A 21172-nucleotide genomic window follows, 5' to 3' on the forward strand; every position below is an offset into this window, starting at 1 on the left:
CCAGATTCTAGACTGTCTGGGGAGCTGAGGTTCTTTCACCTGGAGAGGAACATCTCCCACCTCCAAAACATGCACTATGTGTTATTTCTTCTGCTCCATCACCACGATTCTGTGTCTTTCCAGCTGCAATATGGCCAAGAGAAGGACCAGCTTAACAGAGCCATGCTGCTGAGGTACGCGCACACCGCACTCCGAGCTTGTTCTTTTCTGCAAGGGCTGCTGAAATGAATTCAGCCCATTTGCACCTAAGTATAAAAAAGAGTAGTATCACACCCTGAAAAACAGAGGCATAGATTTTAATCAAACTATCATTTAACAAACTCAGCATTTTACTACTGAACACAACATTTCTGCTTCACTTCCACGCAAGGCCTTCAGCAGCCTCCTCCTTCCACAGCCTGCAAACTTTCTAGATACTCGGTGACAGCCTCCATCTCCGCAAACTCCAGCAGTCTGTTGATGAGCTTATCCAGTGCTTCTTTCCCATTTAGAATTTCCTGTAAGAAAAAAGAAAAACAGGCAAAAGCATTACTGACTGTACATCAGTATACTTCCAAATCGCCCAAGACTCGGACAAGGAGCTCCGGGAATGCACTCTGCCTGGAGTCTTACCTTGATGCATTCATTTGCTCACCTCTGCGCTCCCCGTGTGTGAAAGCAACGTGCCGTGGTGCACAGCAGCAGGACTTCAGCTGGCTGCCTGTGAGCAACACAGCGATTCCAGCAGCAACAAAGGGAGCTGCTGGTGCCTTCCTGCCAGGCTTTCTTGTAACCCATGCATTTACATGCAAATCCCCTTGCAAGAGCAATCAAGGGTAGAAGAACCCAAGTCAAATATAGGTTGCTCACGCCAAGATCTAGTTTGTTTTGCAAGCAGAGCCCAGCTAACTTTTGTCAGGCAGTTTATGGTTCCAGTTTCACTCAAGAAAGTAACAAGTTCCCAACACTAAGTAGCTGAAAAGTTCAACTAACAAAAGTCGTCTTTATGTAATTGTGAAACTCACAGAACCATAGAATCACAGAATGGTTTGGGTTGGAAGGGACCTTAAAGCTCATCCAGTTCCAACCCCCTGCCATGGGCAGGGACACCTTCCACTAGAGCAGGTCGCTCAAAGCCCCATCCAACCTGGCCTTGAACACTGCCAGGGATGGAGCAGACACAGCTTCTCTGGGCAACCTGTGCCAGGGCCTCACCACCCTCACAGGGAAGAATTTCTTCCTCATGTCTAATCTAAATTCTAAAACTTCTTCCCATTGTATCTGTGTACCTCACGCCATTAAACATGAACCACTCCATACTCAGCATGCCCTGTGTTCTCTGAAGTTACCCAGGACACCTCTGGGTACAATTCAAAAAGCGTGGATGCTTATGCAACAGCATTTACAGTGAACTGGATACCCAAGCCAAAATATTGAAGGGTCATCCTAAACTGTGTCCTAAAATGCAAACCATTTTCATAAATTTGACACACAAAAATGCATTATTAGATATTTGTGTCCCTGTAAAACAACAATAAATAAATAAGATTCAAGCCATATGTAGAGATTTACTCAGAAACAAGACCTCAGGTAATCTTGAAATGAAAGCATTTGGTTTCTGTTTCATCTAACTGGCCTGCAAGGCAGGCATAAAAGTTTTTCTCTTCACTCCAGCACTGGGAGGAGGAAAGACTGGCTTAACAAAAAGCAAGCCCTTGGTGTCTGGTTTTTCTTGCAGATGTACTAAGCTTCAAGAATCTCAAACGTCACTTGCCAGTTTGGCTGAGGGACTTGGGGAGTTCACTGAGGGCTACATGTAGGCCAGCGAGCTATGTCCTGTGCCAGGCATCTTTAACAGCACTCCAAACCAGGCAGGAAGAAAGTTTCAGCTTTCTAAAGCTATGATGTTCTGACAGAGCACAAATGGCTATCTGATTTCCTCATACAGATTACATTGTTTTCACTAAGTTAATTTCCTCTTATGGTACTTTAAACACTCTCATAAGCAACCATTACCTTGATATTGCGTGCATCATACGAGATCCTGTGGTCAGTGACTCTGTCCTGGGTGAAGTTGTAAGTACGAATTCTCTCCGACTGGGCTCTTGTTCCCAACTGTAGCACAAGAGCAAAACCCAAACTTTATTATATTGTGTTTAAAAAGAAATAGAGTCAAATATCACCCTCAAGCAGCATACCTAGAATAAACTTTGATGGATTAGACTATTCCAACTACGAACCTAGTGGTCACTGGTTTAGCATAGGAGTTTTTTAAATACTTTGGCATTGCTATATTGTATTATCATAGAATCACAGAATGGTTTGGGTTGGAAGGGACCTTAAAGATCATCCAGTTCCAACCCCCTGCCATGGGCAGGGACACCTTCCACCAGAGCAGGTTGCTCCAAGCCCCGTCCAACCTGGCCTTGAACACTGCCAGGGATGGGGCAGACACAGCTTCTCTGGGAAAAAAAAATCTGTGATTCTGTATCACAGACGAAGTTCTTAGATCCCCCAGTACGTTTGTGGTCCAGCTCTGTAGCTGGAAGAACTACCTAACTCTTAGAAGTCACGTAAGGCCAGAGATAGGTCTACCCGAGCCCTTAGTTCAAAAATGTAAGGCTGATTTTCTTTCTTTGGGAGGGTTATAGCTCCCACAAGAGATAATGAAAGTGAGCACCGTTAACAAGCAGCCCAGTCAACGTGTGGCAAAGCAGTTCCACTAACGTTTAGGTGTCGTTAGTACTGAACAAGGAGTAAATTAAGACTACAAAGAGTAGTCCTCTAGTGGCGAAGTGCAGGAATGCAAGCCCTTTAAAAGTTAGGGAAATCGAAAGGCAGCGTTGGTGTGTGGTTAAACACTTCGTTAAAATGGAGAATTAAATGCTGAAAACTGCCCAGAGAAATGGGTGTCTGCTCCAGTGGGCTTTGCTGAAAAACTCATCTGCACTCAACACGTACATTTTGAAACAAGGCATTTACTGAATAAATTCTGAAACATTAGGAAAAGCAATCTACTTTTGCCTGATTTCCTGTACTATTCATATAAATGTACATCTAAGTCCTTTATGCAACTCTGAAGGCTCTCAAGCTAAAATTATTAACACAAGAGAAATGGCTCACCACTTCCAATGACTGGGCCAATATCCTGCAGGAACAATGCGCTTACATGCAGCCTGACATTAGTGATTAAATAGCTAAGCTGGAAGCTTCGGAGTACTGAATAATTCTGTAATTCTGAAGTAGTTTTATTCCTGGCGATCACTGTTAAAGTTCAGACCACAAATGGGGAAAGTGTTCAAAGAATGGGAAAAGAATGATAGCACATTTCAAGAGAAAAGCTCACTTTGCACCGTAACTTGACGTAACTCTCCTATGGAAGGTGTTTCTTTCTTAAAAGGTTACCTAAACTGTATCAAATAAACTGCTACCTGTGTAGTGGCAGTATTGTGTACATACTTGTCTCTTTCAAAAGTTCTGTATGGTCTTATCAAATACTCTGGTTCAGAAATAGGTCAAAATACAATCTTGAGAACTTCTGATCCTAGTTTTCATGGAAAATAAGAGTTTACTGATGCTCTACTTGTGTAACTCTGGCCTTAAGAGCGGGATTCAGCACACGATGTAGAATGTTGCCTTTTGGATAAGTACAGCTAGTCCAGCTACAGCTGATGCCTCTTTTTCATTGCTTAGGAAGTCTGCAATAACATTGAACTGGGATAAGTAAAATCCAGACCATTTTAAAACACAAGATTCTCCTTTGTGAGCACACCTGGTCAGGCACTCACACTCACTTGCTCCATCACTGTCGCTCTAAAAGATGAGAAACAAATCTATAACATAGCACCCTCTCTGCATTTCAGCAACCACATGTTCTCACCTGCAGTTTTCTGGAACTCTGCTCCCGACTGAGCTGTTTTTCAATGATCTGCTGGTACAGCTTAGCCCTCAGTGTCCGCAGAGCTATTTCCTTGTTCAACAGCTGGGATCGCTCCTGCTGGCACTCAACTGCTAGTCCTTTAACAGAGGAATTCAAGAGAGCTCACATCAAAAGCCCGGTACAACAAAGAACAAACAAGCTAAATTAATTCTAGCACATTAGGCAAATGAAACCTTCTAGAGTGCTGGTTTGTAGGGTCATCCAGCTGCAGGATAAAGTCATTTTAAGACAGTGGCCAGAACCATTAGTATGGTTTTAAACTCTTCATAGCTGCACCAGGGGCTTTGGTCAGTGCTACAGAAAAGTCACGGATACTTTAACATTTCATGATGCTTCTGACATTGCCTCCAGAAAATGAGTTCTCTCCAATCAGCATTCCCATGTTAAAGATGTCAGCTGCAGTCTACAGAAGCTTTTTTAACACAGTGTAACACAAGTTCTTAAAGTCTTAGTCTAAATAAGCTCTTGGAGACGGGAAAATTCATTATTCTAGAAGAGAATGGTGTCGAAACAATACCAGCGGTCTTGAACTTATGAATAATGAAATTAAGTAAAATAAAGGTCTTTCTTTGAAAGAAATTTAGTACTTATTTTTACATCTTATTTGCTGTTTTCAGGTCACTACTGCAATTTCCTGTGTCTAAAGAGATTCTGCATCTGAGCAGACAGAAGCCCACTGAATTTCAATAAAAACAAACCCTGAGAAAGACAGAGTGGTCCAGTCTACACACTATCTTCCCATGAGTATACATTTTCCTTCCTGCTCAACATAGGATAGCATTATCTGCAGTTCTGAAGCATGATCTATAGAACTGTGTATCTGTGTAGTACTGAATGAAAATCTTCAAGCCTCCTTTTTTGTCAGTCATATTACTACGCAGGTTCCACCTAGGTGAAGCAACCCTTGGTTGCCAATGGCCATTATTCCTCAAGGTACAGAGCACAGAGCACAAATTATTTGCATCTTCCATCCCATCCCTGTCACCCTCTATTTGCCCTTTCATCCTTCAAAGACAGTGTATTCATTAAACACTCCCTCTGAAGATAAAACTGGCATAATAGGAAATGTCTGACCCTCAGGCCACAGGTACACATCCCTGCTCTCACATCTTGCCTTGCTAGCAGAGGGGCACAACCAGAAGAGGCTACTTGCTTTTTTTGGTGTAAACCCCAACCCTGCAAACCCGCTCTAAGAGACAACTTGCAGGATCCCAAGCTTTCTCTTCAGGATACAGATTTAGGGTGATTAGAAGTAGGAAATACAGCCAGACTTACCCGTGGGAAGGTGCACAATTCTCACAGCACTGTCAGTTTTGTTAACATGTTGCCCTCCTGCTCCTTTGGCTCTGAATGTGTCTATACGCAAATCTTTGGGATCCACTTTAACATCAACCTAGAATCAAAGAAAATTACTACTTTCTGCTCATTCTAAACATATTTGAATGTCAACAATACTCAGTATAAAAAAACTATCATGTCCCAAAAAATTGCTCCTAACAGCTATCACTATATTTCAAAAAAGTGCAGTGTCAAATATGTCTGCAAAGCAAGCAATGCTTTAAATATTTCATTCATTTTTCTCAAACTCTCGCTCCAGGTCTTTCACAAAACAAGGGGGGGTGGTGTGTGAAACAAACCAAAACCAACAGCTTTTTGTAAAACCACTAGCTTTGGCAGTGAGGCTAAGAAATAAGCAAATAATCAAAAGCTACTTCTAAACAGCAGTACAAGGATCTTGGCCGCAAGTCAAGCTTGAATGACTCTTGCAACAGTGCTTAGAAACATCTAACTGAGGAAAAAATGGGTGTATCCACATCCCAGTAAGGACTGCAGCATTGGAAATACAAGTCCATGATGACCTGGGCCATAGTTTGAGCTCAGTGGATGGGAAAGGAACATTCAGATCTGATCAACATTGAAAGGAAAGCATTACGAGGAAGTAGGAGAAAGTCCAGGGAAAGCCTGCAGGATCTGGTTTTGTTTATTTTGTGTGTAAATTGCTGGTTTAAGTGAGAACTGTCAGTATCAGTAAGATCTCAGAATGACTAGCCAACACACTCATTCATATTCAAAGCAGACTGTCCTTGATTTAACAGAGAAGGACACCAATAATTTAAATGAAACAAAAAAATCAAAAGGACCTGCAGAATCACATTACTACGCAACACTGAATATTTTCTTGGACATATTCCCTGTCTTAAAACATGACATAATTTAAAATTGGCTTACTCATAGCAGTCAGCTCTGTGAATGCTGGGGCTGGAACACTCACTGAAACCATCACTGATTTACACGCCGTTTCAGGCAACAGCAAATCTCTGCTAAGTTGCTTCTGATGACCCATTTAAACATGTGAGGTACAGGGCAAAGGACTATCACCTTCCAGAGTCACAGATCTTGTGGTTCACTTGCTGGGGCTTGCACAAAGCACTTGGGTACCAATAAAATCCCAAAACAGTAACGGTAACATGGCTTTAAATAACACCTACTCCAATGGGCAAAGGGGTGAGCAGGAATACACCGCTTTACCATCCTGATTAGCAGCTAGTTTACCTCCTCTGGTTGAGGGAGGACAATAACTGACATTGTCCCAGTGTGAATACGCTGCATTCGTGATGACAGGCCCGTCTCGGGGATTCGCTGGACTCGATGAGTCCCTCCTTCATATTTCAGATGCCTATAGACATCATCTCCCGAAATATGAGCAGCAGCATGATGCAACCCACCTACAGAGACAAATAATGTGTGACAAATACAGCACAGAAACACTGCTTTTAATTGCCTTGTCGTGGTGGAATATCTGAAGAACTACTGTACCTATCTCAGCCGGCGCATAGTTCACAATGTCAAAGGTCCAGCATTTATAGTCTGCATAGTTCTGGTACATCTCAAACATTTCTTTAGTGAACTGTTGGCAGATGTCTCCTAAAAATATAAAGGCGCGACAACATAAATAGCAGTTCACAAAATGGCAGCCACCAGTTTTTAGATTTAGCTGCAACTCTAACCACATTCATTAGACAGACTAATGCTCTTCTTTAGAAAGTATTACTTTATACCATTAATGTATAAAAAGGCATTAAGAATAACCCATAAGAGGTTGAATAAAGTTGGATGGAGGTTTGAAGTAATCTCTACTGTGGAGACTTTGCTGACCTCCAGTTGTTCTGCCAGCTGTCACTTCTAGTATGACATGACTTTTATCATATTTTTCCTTTGGCACTAGAAGCTGGAAAAGCTGAAAAGAAAGAAAGAAGGAAAAAAAAAGTCATTATCTCCTTCGTGACTTTGTATCTCCTCTTAATCAAATTTACAGCCAGTCTTGACAATTGCCACAGCTTGAGAGCACACGACCACTGATTCACTCTGGCAAACTAGTAAGTAGGACTAAAAACTGTCCATTGACCGTTGCAGCTCAGTGCAGTCACTGTGGAAATGGGGTATGCTGATACATACACAGGAAAGCTAGCTGAAAATTCAATCCTGCAAAGCCGGGTGCCAGGTTACCCGCTCCAGCCCCAACTACCTATGAACACAAAGTTATTAGCTATAACCCAGCCAATCTTTACATTCACCTTATTTTTCAGAAAGTCCCATTTCATGTTATTTCAATGTGAACATAGAAATGAGCCCAATCACAGAGCTCTCCACTGAATCATTTCAGCTCCTCTGCTTATAATTAATTTCTGCACTCATGGGGTGCTGTCAGCTGAAGGGAAAATGGAAGTCTGCAAGTTCCAATCAGAAACCTTTCAAGAATGCATGCTCCACTGCCAACAAAGAGTTACTAGGGTGTCATGTCAAGTCTCAATAGCACAGGCTCACCATTTTTTTAATCCCTTTCAGCATCTGCAGAAAGACAAGCACGCAAGTAAAAATGACTAAAATAATAAGCTTCAGAGACACAATTGTCAGTAAGAAGCTTACAAATAATTAATGTTGCCCCTTCTTTTCAGGGATAATAAAGAAGCTGGACTTCTCTTTTGTTAAACACAAGTGTCAGAGTCTGTGGGTAAGATCATAAAGGACCATTTTTCTGACATCTTTTTTACAAAGCTGTGTAATTTTACCTCATGCTCACCTTTCTGCACAACATGTTGATTTTTTTATCCAGGGTCTCCTTCTCTTCTAAGGCAAGCTCTAGAAGTTGTTTCTCATCTCTGCTATCTAGCTCTAAATTCCAACAACAGGAATAGATGTTAGTCAATCTTGCTTAGCTTAGCACAAATTGTATTACAGCTGTCCACAGACATGCACTGCAGCACACAGAAGCTTGCAGCTGCATTCTGCCAGCAGGAAATACCAAATGAGAGCAGCCCAAGCCAGGATTCGTGTTGGTCACTAAATGATCATACTTTTCAGGTGTGCTGGAAGGAGTAATGGATATCCTACCTCTCAGCCTCTACCTCAGGGCTCAAAGTCTGCATCAAATAGATGCCAGTCCCACCTGACAGCCACTCTCAGTTATACTAATGGTTATGTCAGACAGATTGACAGTCCAAGGATAAATCCACAAATGGGTTTGACAAAATATGTCAAAACCAGGCCTGCAGACAAGCAGTGTCTTGGTTTCCTTTACTGCAATTTTTCATGCAACAAAATTCTTCATTTCTAGACTTGCCCTGAAACACCCATATCTTCAACAATTTGTAGGCAACTTGTTAAGGTGAGCACCACAAATAATGGCGTCATGATAATAATGAGGTTCCTAACCTTGTGTCTCCTGCTATTCAAGAGACCACTGAGATGTGGGAGATGCAAGTCATCAGGAGGTGGGAGACCTCACCTGGGTTCTTCGATTTGCTTAAGGAGATTTCTTTCTCCACAATCTGGAGTACCATGTCCAGTTTTGAGCTCACCAGTTCAAGAAAGGCATGGAAATACTGGAGTGAGTACCACTTACGTGAGTTACTCATCACATTGGTGCCCCATTTCTCCCTCCCTGCAAATCTGACCTCTAAGAATTCACTTCATCTACCCCGTGACTCACATCACCAGTGGCAAACCAGAAAATCATGTTTTTCTGCTTCACTGAGTATTGCAAATATAAAATGCAATAGCAATTGTGAGGAATTCAGGTACTACAGAGAAACGGGTCAGTTAGGGAGTTAAACAGAAAACAAAGAGCAGTCAGATGACAGGAACATCTGTGTTTTAACTTGGCCACATGATAAACAGTACAGATAGAACAATTTGGCTCCTTTTATTTAACTTCTTGGCTGTAATTTTCTTCCATTCTTTTCTTTTCCCTCCTTTCATCCAGAACTCAATCCATGTATCCACATCATAATTTATGGAATTAGAAAAATTCTTCATTATATTTACTTGCTCCAAGAATCACCTTTTTAAGTTTGCCCACACCCTTCGGTTCTCCCTCTGAAAAGCACCATGAACTCTTATCCTCCTCCGTTTACACCACTGGCTACCCATTTTCTCCTGTCCTTTGCTTTTACCTTGCTTTACTTCCTTAATGTAAGCCCCATCCTCTCCAGGCCAATGTTTCCCTCTCTCTTAATACCTACCGGTGTAGGAGAATAGAAGTTTGTGTGCACCTACTCACAATTCTAACAATGTTGGGTTTTTTTCTCAAAATGTTACACCATTATTTATCTCATTCCCTGTGTACTGTCTCATTCCTGAAAGGCATCAAAAACAGCAACAACTTTTAATTCTTTCTTACTCCAACTTCTACTGTAGATTACTGAAAAGCAGAAGCTTCTTAAACAACCATCGATGTTTATTCCTTGAAGGACTCCTCAAATATTCTCAAAGAAATATTTGCTTTTGCCATTTAAATTGGAAGCTAGCAATCCAGGGCCTAATGAAAGTTCATGTAATTTGCTCTACAAGTACCAATGAACTGGCTAGATGCAATTCCATTTTAATTAACACAGGTAAAGCCTGCATCTATCAAATGTATTAGGCTTGTCAAATCTTTTTACTTCAGTTCGTGTCGTTCTCAGTTCCATGAAAAACAACCTCAAAATGAACATTTCCGAACTATTTCTGCCAGACAGATAGCCCTGAGATTCCAGATGACCTTTACTCTCCCAAATTGTCTGTATTAAGACCTGAAACTGAAGTGAGGTGACATGAAAACTGGCAAGACGTGGCTGGAAGCAGAAAGCCCTCGCAGCACACAAGCTCCCAAGGAGTAGGCAGGACCAGAGCGTGCTCCTGGGCTGGCTTAAGTTATTTAAAAGCTTTCCTCAAAGGCAATGAAGTTTATTGCAAACAAAGCTACCATTTTGAAACAAGTACACAGATGTGTTCTCCTTACCTCTGCACATAGCTTCTAACTCCTGAACTTCTTTCTCAGCCTCTCTGATTTCCTGAAATGCAGCTGCAATGGGGGACAGATCGGCACATCTTCTCCTCAGGGCTCTTTGCTCAAAGTCATTTATTGAGTCAGCATTTAACAGATGACTAACCTGCTGGTATTCCTTGCTTAGAGTCTCCAGATACTTCTGCACAGCTTCATGCTTCCACAACGCTCGAGAATCCTGATGGTTTTTCCTATGCCGATTGTTAAAAGACAGAGTGAATCTAGCTGTGTCCAATAAAGATTTTGGCTTCCAAAATCCACCGCTGTGCAGTCCCACTGCATAACCTATCTTCTTTGCAGCAGGAGGAAGAAGACAGCTGTGAAGCTGACCGTGACAGCAGCAATTGGCAAGCAGGCTCTTGAAACGACAGACCCTTTGGAAAGGTTTCATTTTGCTTCTTATTTTTCCACCAGCTGAAATTAAAAGTAGACAGTACATAGACCAGTGTTATTATCTAGAAAAAGAGAGCATCCTGTTGAAAAACAAACAAACATAGAACTCTATCAAGTTCAAATCCTGTTCTTGATTAGACCAACAAAAATGCAACTGTCATGGATGACTATTTCAGATTTAGTCCTGGTTTAAGCCAGAAGCTGTTACCAGCACCACTGTACTGGCTGATGGTTGAAAAAGGTCTTTTCCCTCACTTCTTCAAACTGTTTATTCATACTGTAGATACGGCTTTACAGACAACAGCTTCATTTTGCCATATCTCCCTGAGAAAAATCCAACCATTCCATGCCTTAGTGGTGAAAGAAAAATGCTGCTGAGAGAAAATGAATCTATACTGAAGGTACAGAATTCTACACAGAGAGTCTATGGGAAGCCCAGAATTATGTGCAAAATTATACCCATTACCGTAACAGGATATAATTTTGTCAGGAGAACATAAGTAACAGTGAACTGCCCCTGAAACAGATCAGTCAATAGGACCCCAAGATACTTGCAAGAAATTACCCATATACGTACTATGTAAGACATGGGAACAGTGCTTTATATCCCGTGTACTCCTTCATGTGATGCATTTACATATACATGATATAAATATTTTCCATACAAAAAGCGAGTAAGAAGCTGGTACTCCGAAATACAACCTGTATTTTTCTGAGACAATTGGCCTATAGCTTTGCAGGACATCAGGCTCCCCCCTGAGCGTCACTGCTGCTTTAGAAAAGATCTTTTCCTCTTCATTTTGTATCATCAATGTTGCAAGCTATGTTATGAATTCTTGCTGTGCTCTAAAAATTTATACTGGCATGCACGGGTCTACCAAGAGGAAATCATTCGTGTTCTAGGACTACTCACACAGAAAAGGTTTAACAAATAAAGCAGCACTCCTTGGTATCTCTGCCAGTGCCACAATCCCATCTGTCTACTGATTTTTACAAGAAAGTGGATTCGGAGAAAATGAGAGCATGAAACAGCATCTCCTTGAAACTTCTTCAGATTAAACAACCCCAGTTCCCTCAGCCATTCCTCGTAAGACTTGTGCTCCAAATAAAAATATCCAAATTAAAATAAAAAAATAAATATTATTTCCATACAGGAAAGAGTTATCAATATTGTGAACACTTTAAGAGGTTTTGAAAATAATTTCTGTCAATCGCAGATGCTATTAACCCCACACAACCGAATTCAGACACGCAGGGGTACACAGGCACACAAGAGGAGGCCGCGTTTCGATGCACACTGTTAACAGGGACGGCTCAGAGCCGTGCCTCCGAGCCACCCTTTCACGCACCTCACTCTCCCGGCACTGCGACCCCGAGCAAAGCACCCGAAAGCCGAGCAGGAAGCGCCCCCGGCAGCGCTCCCCCATCGCGGAGGGTGCGGGCGGACGGGGAAGGCGGGAGCAGAGCAAGGCCAGAAAGAGCCGGGAGGGGCGCGGGGGGCTCGGCTCGGCTCCGGCCCCCAGCAGCCGCCGGCGAGCTCCGGCACTCACCGCCCGCACGGCTCGGCACCGGACGGATCCCTCCCCAGGACAGCAGGCCATGGCAGACGGGAAGTCGAGCGGGAAAACTCCCAGTCCCAGCATGCCTGCTGAAGAACACGACTCCCGCCGTGCCCCAGCCCAGCCCGGCCCTCCCTCCATTGCCTCCTCCGCCGGGGCTGCCCTCAGCGCAGGGCGGCGAGCACCGCTCCAGCACCGCTGCTGGGGAAGGGAGGCTTGGCTTTGCTATGTCAAACGCACACTCGAGACGAAAAGTAAAAATAGGGGAGGCGACCTTAAAAAACCCTCTTCGTTCTCGATATTCTCCTCGCAGCTGCACAGTAAGGCGGTGTGGCTTCAGAAGCACTTTGGGAGAAATGGCAGGAATGACAACAAACGGGAATACTTTTTTTAGCCTCCGAGCTATTACATTACATGCATTTTTCCGTGTATTTTCCCAAAACATGGGCTGAAAATAAATGTTTTACACCTGGTTACTAAAAGATTAATTTCAGAGAAGTCTGCATAAAACGTTAAGTTCCACTTTATGTCAAAGCTCCCTATTCAATTATATCTAAAATTCATTACTACTACACTAGTAAAGACAAACACCACTTGCTAAATATTAATGAACTATTCAGATTTATCATTATGCTACCAGGCTGCGGCTTCCAAACAAGATATTTTTTAAAACATACTATGTATATGCACATTTTAATAGATAATATTGAACAGATTGTACAACTACCTCCCTAATTATCACAGAATTACAGAATGGTTTGGGTTGGAAGGGACCTTAAAGCTCACCTAGTTGCAACCCCTCTGCCATGGGCAGGGACACCTTCCACTAGACCAGGTTGCTCAAAGCCCCATTTAAAAAGACTTCAGGAACACTGGGGTCTTTTTATACCTATAATCACAGGAAAAGCTTTCTTCCCAGCTACTGTCATTCAACAGGATTAACAAAAGAAGGTAAAAAATTGGTATTTAGCACATAAAACACCACTGGGGTTTGGCAAGGTAAGTATTCCAAAAGACTGAAAATGAAACCGGCGCATGGGGAGGACTTGGATCCAATCTCACCAGCACACGAATGGTAACTAACTGCTTATTTAGATCTGAGGACAGACTCTGGCTCGGCTCCATCCCCTGGGACAGAAGGCAAGGCAGACAGATTAAAAGGCTTTTCCAGAGTATAGGATCCACCCCAGACCTGATCCGAGCTAGAAAAGGGCCACAGCAAACAGCACCCTGAAACCTCAAAGTTGCTTCCCCAGGCCTGAGCCTGCAGTGCTGTGCTGTGGGAGATGCCCTCATCTGGACACCATCTCCACCACACCTCACCCTGCATCCACTATGGCTTACACCTCATTGGGCTCTAAATGTGCAGTCTGATACTTGGGAAGGTAATCTAACGAAGGACAACCAAAACCATAATATGAACATGAAAGCTGTAAGCAAACCACATACTCAAAAATTGATTTTAGAGAGTAGGGCAGGCAAAGGAAAATCAAACCAGCTTCTACTCCAGCCAGTAATGGTACTTACATTAAATCCTCTGATTAAACGTGATCATGATTCAGATTTTATTGCAGGCAAATTATGTAAGTGTGAACAGAGACTGTAACAAACTCTGAGCCTGCTCTCCCCAGTAGGCAGCAGGCCACGCAGTGACCACGCAGCCAAGACAAGGGCTAGGCTCTGTACTGCCAGTTAGGATTGCCAGATACACTCTCAACCACAGGACCTAGTCCATGCATCTTGTATTCAAAACATGTAAGATACACTCTTTTCCTAAGTTTACTTACGCTTTTAGAACGTGATACGGCAATTGAGTATAAAGGATGGGAAATCCCACCGCTGTCTGTGCTCCCACCCCCTTTATGATTTGCTTTGATGCCTCAAAAACTGTGTGGCTGAAGCAGCTGCCTCTGGAGCCGGTGAGACTCAGGGTTATGGGGTGCAGGCTGCTTGGGGCAGGGTGCCACCGCCTTTCTCAGAAACCACGGCAGCCCATGGTGGGTGCAGAAGGGCAATCCTAACCTGCCAATTGCTTTAGAAACTGGAGGCAAAGAAATGTCTCATCAGACAAAACAGGCTCCAGGCCTTACAATGTGCTTGGCTGGAAGGCAGGTCCATGCCCGCACGGAGGCCCTTTTTCACTCAGGCGGCCCTAATTGGAGTTAGCGATCTGCAAGCATCCTGCTGCAACTTCCACAGATACCGACACTGACAGTCATGGAATAACGTTAAAGACATGGCAAAATCACAAGCTTGTTATAAAATATCTATCACTTTAACATTTCTCCTGCCCTTTCAACCCAAATAGTTTGTCAACAGACTTCTGAATTCTTTCTGTTTGAAGGAACAACTGGTGACAGAATCATACGCGTCTTGAATACAGTCCTATTTATTAACAAAGCCTGTAGAAAGAGCTTTGTTTTGCCCAGCACAGTGTGATTAAATTACAAGAAGTTTTCTTGACTGCGGTCCCAAACCTCACTTTCAACTAGAGCTCTGCCTCCCCAAAAAGCTCGTTTCTTTGTTTATTCTCTCCCAGCTAGTGTACAAACATTTCTTTTATTGCCTCCTTGCTTTCCTTTTCTTGCTGCTTTTAATCCAGAATTTGAATACAGACACATGTCTAAATGCAAATCAACCCCTTGCCTCTTATTTGCAATTTGCTGATTTTCAGACAGCATTCTTTCCATGAAGCAGAGACCTTTACCTGTCAAGAACAGCCTCACTGCTTCAGACCAAAGGTCTACCTAGCACAGTATTTGCCTGACCATCTTGGAGATGCATCTGTTTATCACTGAACCCAACCGGAGGCATGTCTTTTGCTAAGACAGAAAACCAGAGTTAAAAAAGTCAAGGCTAGTTACAAAAAGTGCTGAATACATGCTGTGGTACAAACAGGCTCTGAAAATGATACAGCAGGGCAAAGACAAATTGGCCATGCTTGTCAAATGTACTCCTGCTTTGAAAAAATCAGACACCAAATAAAGCAGTACTACTCCATTTAGCAGAAATAACAGTGAACTGGGTACAGCATGTGGAAAATACACATACTTCTACCAGTGACCCGTGTAACTGACATCATTAGAAGCATGCCAGAACAAAAATGTGAGGAATAAACACAATAAAGATATGAAGAAACTTATTACAGACTATAGTTCTATACAGATTAACAAAACAACCCCGAAAACAACCACCACCCACAACAACGGCCACAATCTGATGCTCAGCCAAGAACTAGGAAAGGATATGCTGTCCTTCTTTAACATTCTCCTTGCCTTCACTGTTTTCATCTCAGGAGGCTCCCAAAGCCTACCACTTTTGCTTTTTTCTACTTAGTAGTCCCCAACTTAGGCCACTGTCCAGGTCATTCTCTTCCAAGAAATTGTCTACTCCCTTGTTCCCTCCTTCAGCCTGAAAGGAAAGAAGCTATCATGTCCATCAGCTTCAGCAACACTCAGAATCCTCAGTCACGGTCACGGTCACCTAATTTATGTGTAACCAAATAAAATATTTTAAGCAGACAAACTGCTTAAATTGGCTCTTGTTATATACTATTTTCCACACACTTGCTTTACTGTGGGTAGGCACACCTCGTACCTATCCTATTCATCATCTGGGACAGTAGGTGGATAACCATGTATTACAAAATTAATGTCCTTTTAAAACATACCAAAATATAATTAATATTTTTCAAGGGTAATTACATAAAGAGGTTCTAACTGAAGCTGCCTAATTTTTTGCCCTGTGAGATGGTCTTTTTAATTGGTTGTAACCTTGACAGTTTAACCAGTTTTCTTTGTAAGGAAATGCTCCAGGCCATGTGGTTTTAATGTTGCTGTTTGTCTGACGTGTTTGGGTTTGGTTTTTTTCTTCTTAAATTTTTTTGCAAAGTTTCATTTAAGAATGATTTCTGGGAATAATAATAAAAATCTATTCTCAAAAGACCTTAAACCTCTTTTGGCGAAGGAGCCAAGCCATGAATAAACGCTCACTGTTCTAAGCATGCACGATAGCGCTGGGAAGTTTTACATAACCGGCTGCTGAAAAATGCATTAATGCAATAGATGACATCCCCGCTCGCTCCCAGTCTGACTGCGAAGTTTGCTGTTGTTTCCTTAAATACCAGCCAGGGCACAGCAAGCACGCAGCCTCTCAAAGCGCTGCAGCTTCCAGGGACTTTGCTCTCCCGCTGCAGTGCCTCCCGGGCAGCCCGGCTCTCCGCAGCCCCACTGTGAACGAGCTGTTGGGATGGCGGCCACCCACACTAGGTTACTAGGGGCAGAGAGGCAGGACAGCGAGAGCGCAAAGCGGGCTTCCTGCCCTCCAGCCGCAGCCGGCAGAGGCCAAACGCTGCAAGCCCATCCGCGCCCGGCTGCCGCAGCCCCCGCCTTGCACGCAGCCGGGACTCGGGCGACCGGGAGTTACCGTTTGTTAGCAACCCCTGCGGGTGGGAGCCCCCTTTCCCCTCCTCCCCTCGGGGCGTTGCCGAGGGATCCCCTCTCAGCGCGCCCTCTCTAAAGGCCGCCCGCCGGCCGAGCTCACGGCAGTTAACCCCCCTCAGTGCCGCCGGGAGGGGAGAGCCAGCGCCGGCACACAGCGGCGCGTCCCCGCGGCCGGGCGGGCAGAACCGAGGGGAGGAAGGGGGGGGGCTCCGTGTGTGAAGGGGAAGCGGCGGGGGCCGCCGGCCGCGATGCGCCTGCGCGGAGGGGACCCCGGCTGCCATTTTGCAGCGTCAGGCGGCGGCGAGGCCTCCCCGGCAGCTGCGCAGAGGGGCCGCGCTCGCGCGCCGCGGCTTAGGGGAGCCGGCGGGGAGGGCGGTGCAGGCCAATGAGTTGAAGAGTCGCCGCTCGGGCAGGAGCCGCGCCGCTGCCGCCCCGCCGAGTTCGGGCTTCGCCTGCCCTCGCTTCCCCGCTTCTCCCCTGCCCACCGACAGTCGCTTCTCCCAGGCCGCCCCCGCCAGCCTCCCTCCCTTCCTCCCTCTGTCCCTGCAGCCGTGCCTGCCCCGGAGCCGCCCGCACCATGCCGTCCGTGCCGCTGCCGCCCAAGGAGAGCAACCTCTTCAAGCGGATCTTGGTGAGCCACGGCCCCGCTCCTCTCTCTTCCTTCCGCCGCCGCTCTTCGCTCCTCTCGCACACCGGCCTCGCGCGGTGCCCTCCGACCCACGGCGCGGGTTACTTCTCCCGCTGCCGGAGTTGGCTCCGGATGAGCGGGGAAGGATGTGGCGGCCGCGCTCGCCTGGGGGGGAGCCGGGGCTGCCGCTGCCTCGTCCCGGTTTGTCCTCGTTACCTTCCTTTGTCTGGGCCCCGCCGAGCAGGCCGGGAGAACCCCCCTCGCCCGTGTGGGGGCCCGGCAAGGGCCGGTGTCGCCCCCGGCCGGGCGAGGGCGGGAGGGAGGGCGGGAGGCAGCCAGCCACCCGGGGCCGCGCTTCTCCCGGCTCCCCGCCCGGGACGGCGACTCCGGGCTGCGCTCCGGCCGCGGGGCTCGGCAGTGCGCCGCCGCCGCTCCGTCCTCCTTGTCGCTCCCGACGCGACCGGGCGGAGGCGGGCCGTGCCCGCGGTCTGGCGGGCGGGAGGAAGCGGCGGCTCGGGGGGAGCTGTCATTCTGTCCCCGCTGCGGGTCTGGGCTCGGCGTGCGTGTGCTGCTTTCCCCTGTCACCGCGCTCGGGAGGGTGGAAGAAGCCCTTGGAGCACGGTGCGAGCGTCGCGGGGGTCTGGTGTTCCAGAGCCGATGACCATAGGTACTTCATTGTCAGCAGGGACGTCAGTTTCAGTATAGGGACTAGATTAGAACTAGTTCACTGAGCAGTCTTTAAGTGTAGTTGGAGGCGCCTGGTGGTTTAAAGTATTCCGACTCTGTAAGTGCTTTGGAAGACTTGTCTCAATTTCTGTGTGCTCGCTCAGTTATTATCTTGGGCTGCTTCAGCTCCTTGAGACCTAATGGTGCAAAGGACATTTAGTGTTTGTGAGGTGACTTTAAAGAAGGAGCTCACTGTAAGTTTCTACTCAATCACTGTGTTTTTTATAATGCTAACTCTTTATGGAAGGGAAAAGCGCACACGCACCACCCAAGAAGAAAAAAACCCCACCACAACCCACAGCAAAACAACAGACTATCCTTTTCATTAACTTTTCGGTGTGATAATAATGGAGCTCCAGCCTCAACAAAGTTTTGTGCCAGTTTGCTCGTCTGCGGGCAGAGGAGGTCTGTGCAGCACAGTAGTAATCTGTTGGTATGAGTTTCTTCAGTTATATTGGGATTTGTTAGGCTAGTTTCAGTAACCTTGTGGTTAAGAGGTGAGCATTTTGGCTTCAGGAAGCGGAGCTCAAAACAAACAGTGTGTGTAAGCCTGTGTGGTCTGTATGTAGCTAGTGCATTTCAGCAGGTGCTTCATAACTGTTTTCTTTTCCTTGCTTTGGGTAGTATGCAGGTTTTAAGACTTAATGTTTCTTAATGGTGATTTGTTGCTTACTGCATGCTTATGGTATGCATCTTAGTAAGTCATTCTAGCACTCCTCTTTCTCTCTGCTAAAAATAAATGACTAATATTAGAACAGTTAAGTGATTATTCTTACTAGTAGCAAACAAGTTCGCAGTAGCAGTCACTTCTGAAGTATTTTCAACTAGAATATAGAAGAGCTTTTCTGGAGATCATATTTTAGACAACTTTTATTTTTCCTCTTTTTTTACTAAGCAGTGGGCAAAACGTAAGTGCTTAGGCAAGGAAAAAGAATTGCATAAAACTTCAGTGAAGCTTCTCTAGAAATTTACTTGCTTTCTAAAGCCTTTGGAAGGTTTAACTGGTGCTAGTGACTAGTCACAGTTCCTAAACTGGTAATCAGAAACTTTTACTTGTTAGCTTGTCACATCATACACTGATACTTCTTGAAACTAAAGATCTTACTACTTTTTCTGGTTAGCTTTGACTTTTTTGTGGTGCACTTTTTTCTGGAATACTAATGTCTACGTACTAGAAATTGAACCCTTCTGTTGCTTGACATGTTTCAGAGGGTTTTAATGTAGTAGCATAGCTTATAGTGCTGAGGCAGCTTTTTGCCTACACTGGTGCTGCCAGAATACTTGAAATTACTAGGGATACTATGGGCATTTTAAAAATTGGGAGGGGGGGTTATATGGGAGGCTGTGTAACACCTTACAAGCATGTAGTGATTTAATGACTTGGAACAGATGCAAGGAAACTGTAGTCATATATTAAGATGAAGTACTTTTACAAACACTCTGGAGAATTAGCAGTTATGAAATGAGAACCTCATTTGGAGATCATGGGAATTACTTAAGAGTCAATGACTTGGTGTGTGTTTGTAACATGTAAGAACAAGAACTAAGTAAGAGCAAAGCAAGCTTACCAGAGCTGCCTAAACTAGTGTGGCCTCCTGGAGTTCAGTGGAAGCTCTGAAGTCTGCTCAAGAAGCTGAGTAAATAGTCTTTAAGCCACATCAGTCTGCGTGCCTGTATGCTTGGCAGTCCTTGAGCAAGCTGATATAAAACTAGCTGGGATGTGATTAGGGAACTAATAGCAATTGCAGCGTAGGTAATAGTTCTGGTTTCTCAGTACTCCTGTAAGGTAGTGCTAGAGCTTGTTTCGCTCAGTGTCCTGACTCCCAGGTCTGTTTTGTTTCTAAGCCTTACTTCCACCCTTCTGCAGGGAGGTGGTTCTCAGACCGGTGCTCTTCCCCTGGAAGCTGTGATGGTGCTTGCAGGGGTGGTGTTGCTTGAGAGGGAGGGGCTGAGCAACTTTAAGCTCTTCTCTTTCACTTCTCAGTCTCACAGAAGGCATGGAGGAAGTGTTTGAAAGCTTCCTGGCTCCTCCTTTGTGGGAAGAGAGAAAGGCGTCCATAAAGAAGAATTAATACAGGAATGCTGTGGTGTTTCTTGCCACTTAAAATCAGTCTTCGTCTCGTGACTTTTTAAGTGAATGGGGCAGATGTAATCTAAAATAAATATGTACATGTGGTAGCTTAAAAATGCTTCTTGTTAACATTGAAGTTTGGTAATGTGCATTTGGTGTTTACTTCTGCTAAGCTTAGGCAGATCTCTTATTTTGTGTCTTTAAAACAGAGTTGTAAGCTTGCCTTCAAAGTATGTTTCAGTTTAAGCAGCTTTGGGTTTATTTTTTTCCCCTCCACCTGAGAACCCAGATTATAAACTATGTCGCAGCTTAAAATTGATTCTATGAAGCCAAAGCTTAAAACTAAATCAGCTCTGTCTGGACAGAGCATGGTAGTAGTCCTTATGAGTGCTTTAGAGGAAAGCCACAGGGTTGTTGTCATACTTCCATGGCGTGCTTGCCAAGCTGTATTTGTTTTCGAGAAATGTTTAGTGTCTTGTAATAACTGCTGGTGTCTGCCCAATATCACACAGTGTAAGATTGTCTGATGTTTGTTTTGTGCCTAATACAACTGTGGATAGTATCATGCCTGTAAGCAATTAATCCTTTGATTTCTTAGTGAATTCCACATATTGTTGTTGCATAAAATAAGGTTTGCTGCTTTAATTGCAAATGTGCTTCCCCTGAGGAAGGGCTAGCCTGTGAATATTTCATCCTGTTTTGAGTGAGCTAAGTCCTAGTACTTCAGATACAAGGCATTACTGGTCTTACTGAGACCAGTTTAGCCATTTACTCTTGTTTGACTTCAGGTAATTAAACACGAAGTCTGCAAGTATATCCCTTCGTAGCAGGGAGTTGTTGCTGCTCAGTTCATTCAGGCATGTATCTCCCCCTTTTTGCAGCTGAGGAAATCTTAGAAATTATCTCAAGTGCCCTATCTCTGAGGAGTTGTTCAACTTCCCTATAGTGTCCTTTTTGTTCACTGACTTCTGCAATAATCTTAAGAGATTTGTTCTTTGATAAAAGGTAAATATGCAAGTGTTTGTAGAAGTTAATTCATTCTTATTCATAAAACTACAAAATTTTTTAAATTTTTTTTAATGAAATAATAACAGATTATAGGCATGCAA

The 21172-nt window shown here is 44.5% G+C and overlaps 2 protein-coding genes across 8 annotated transcripts in view; one reads left to right on the plus strand and one right to left on the minus strand.

The window, feature by feature from the left end:
- Positions 1 to 275: 275 nt before the first annotated feature.
- On the minus strand, positions 276 to 17629 carry MTRF1 (mitochondrial translation release factor 1). 6 transcript variants are annotated; one of them, XM_030475988.1, is made up of 10 exons: positions 12188 to 12384; positions 10200 to 10658; positions 8001 to 8092; positions 7076 to 7157; positions 6737 to 6844; positions 6473 to 6645; positions 5195 to 5312; positions 3860 to 3996; positions 1996 to 2094; positions 276 to 497 (listed from the first exon to the last, which is right to left on the minus strand). In XM_030475988.1, exons 2-10 carry the CDS (start codon positions 10633 to 10635, stop codon positions 375 to 377), a joined length of 1368 nt encoding a protein of 455 aa, XP_030331848.1. In that variant the 5' UTR covers positions 10636 to 10658; positions 12188 to 12384; the 3' UTR covers positions 276 to 374. The 6 variants fall into 6 exon arrangements, with proteins under 6 accessions (XP_030331848.1, XP_030331849.1, XP_030331852.1 ...); XM_030475989.1 differs by having other exon boundaries at positions 11987 to 12269; XM_030475992.1 differs by lacking the exons at positions 8001 to 8092; positions 12188 to 12384 and adding an exon at positions 17215 to 17629 and having other exon boundaries at positions 10351 to 10658.
- Positions 16961 to 21172, plus strand: part of NAA16 (N-alpha-acetyltransferase 16, NatA auxiliary subunit) — a 64830-nt gene continuing 60618 nt past the window's right edge. The window contains exon 1 of one of the 2 annotated variants that reach the window (XM_030475977.1): positions 16961 to 17269. In XM_030475977.1, the coding sequence (XP_030331837.1) occupies positions 17216 to 17269 (54 nt within the window). In that variant the 5' untranslated portion in view covers positions 16961 to 17215. The remainder of the gene's footprint in view (positions 17270 to 21172) is intronic. The other variant, XM_030475978.1, reaches the window with a different exon arrangement.

This window comes from Strigops habroptila, chromosome 2, assembly GCF_004027225.2.
Source record: "Strigops habroptila isolate Jane chromosome 2, bStrHab1.2.pri, whole genome shotgun sequence".
In the NCBI taxonomy this organism is placed as follows: domain Eukaryota; kingdom Metazoa; phylum Chordata; class Aves; order Psittaciformes; family Psittacidae; genus Strigops; species Strigops habroptila.

Bases quoted from the DNA above. Each gene is read 5' to 3' on its own strand.
- MTRF1 (XM_030475988.1), bottom strand. From the start codon at position 10,635: ATGAAACCTTTCCAAAGGGTCTGTCGTTTCAAGAGCCTGCTTGCCAAT. The intron at 8,093-10,199 runs GTAAGGAGAACA...GTTGGAATTTAG, and splicing joins GTTAGAAGCTATGTGCAGAG to AGCTAGATAGCAGAGATGAG. The intron at 3,997-5,194 runs GTAAGTCTGGCT...CCTCTGTTAAAG, and splicing joins AATTGTGCACCTTCCCACGG to GACTAGCAGTTGAGTGCCAG.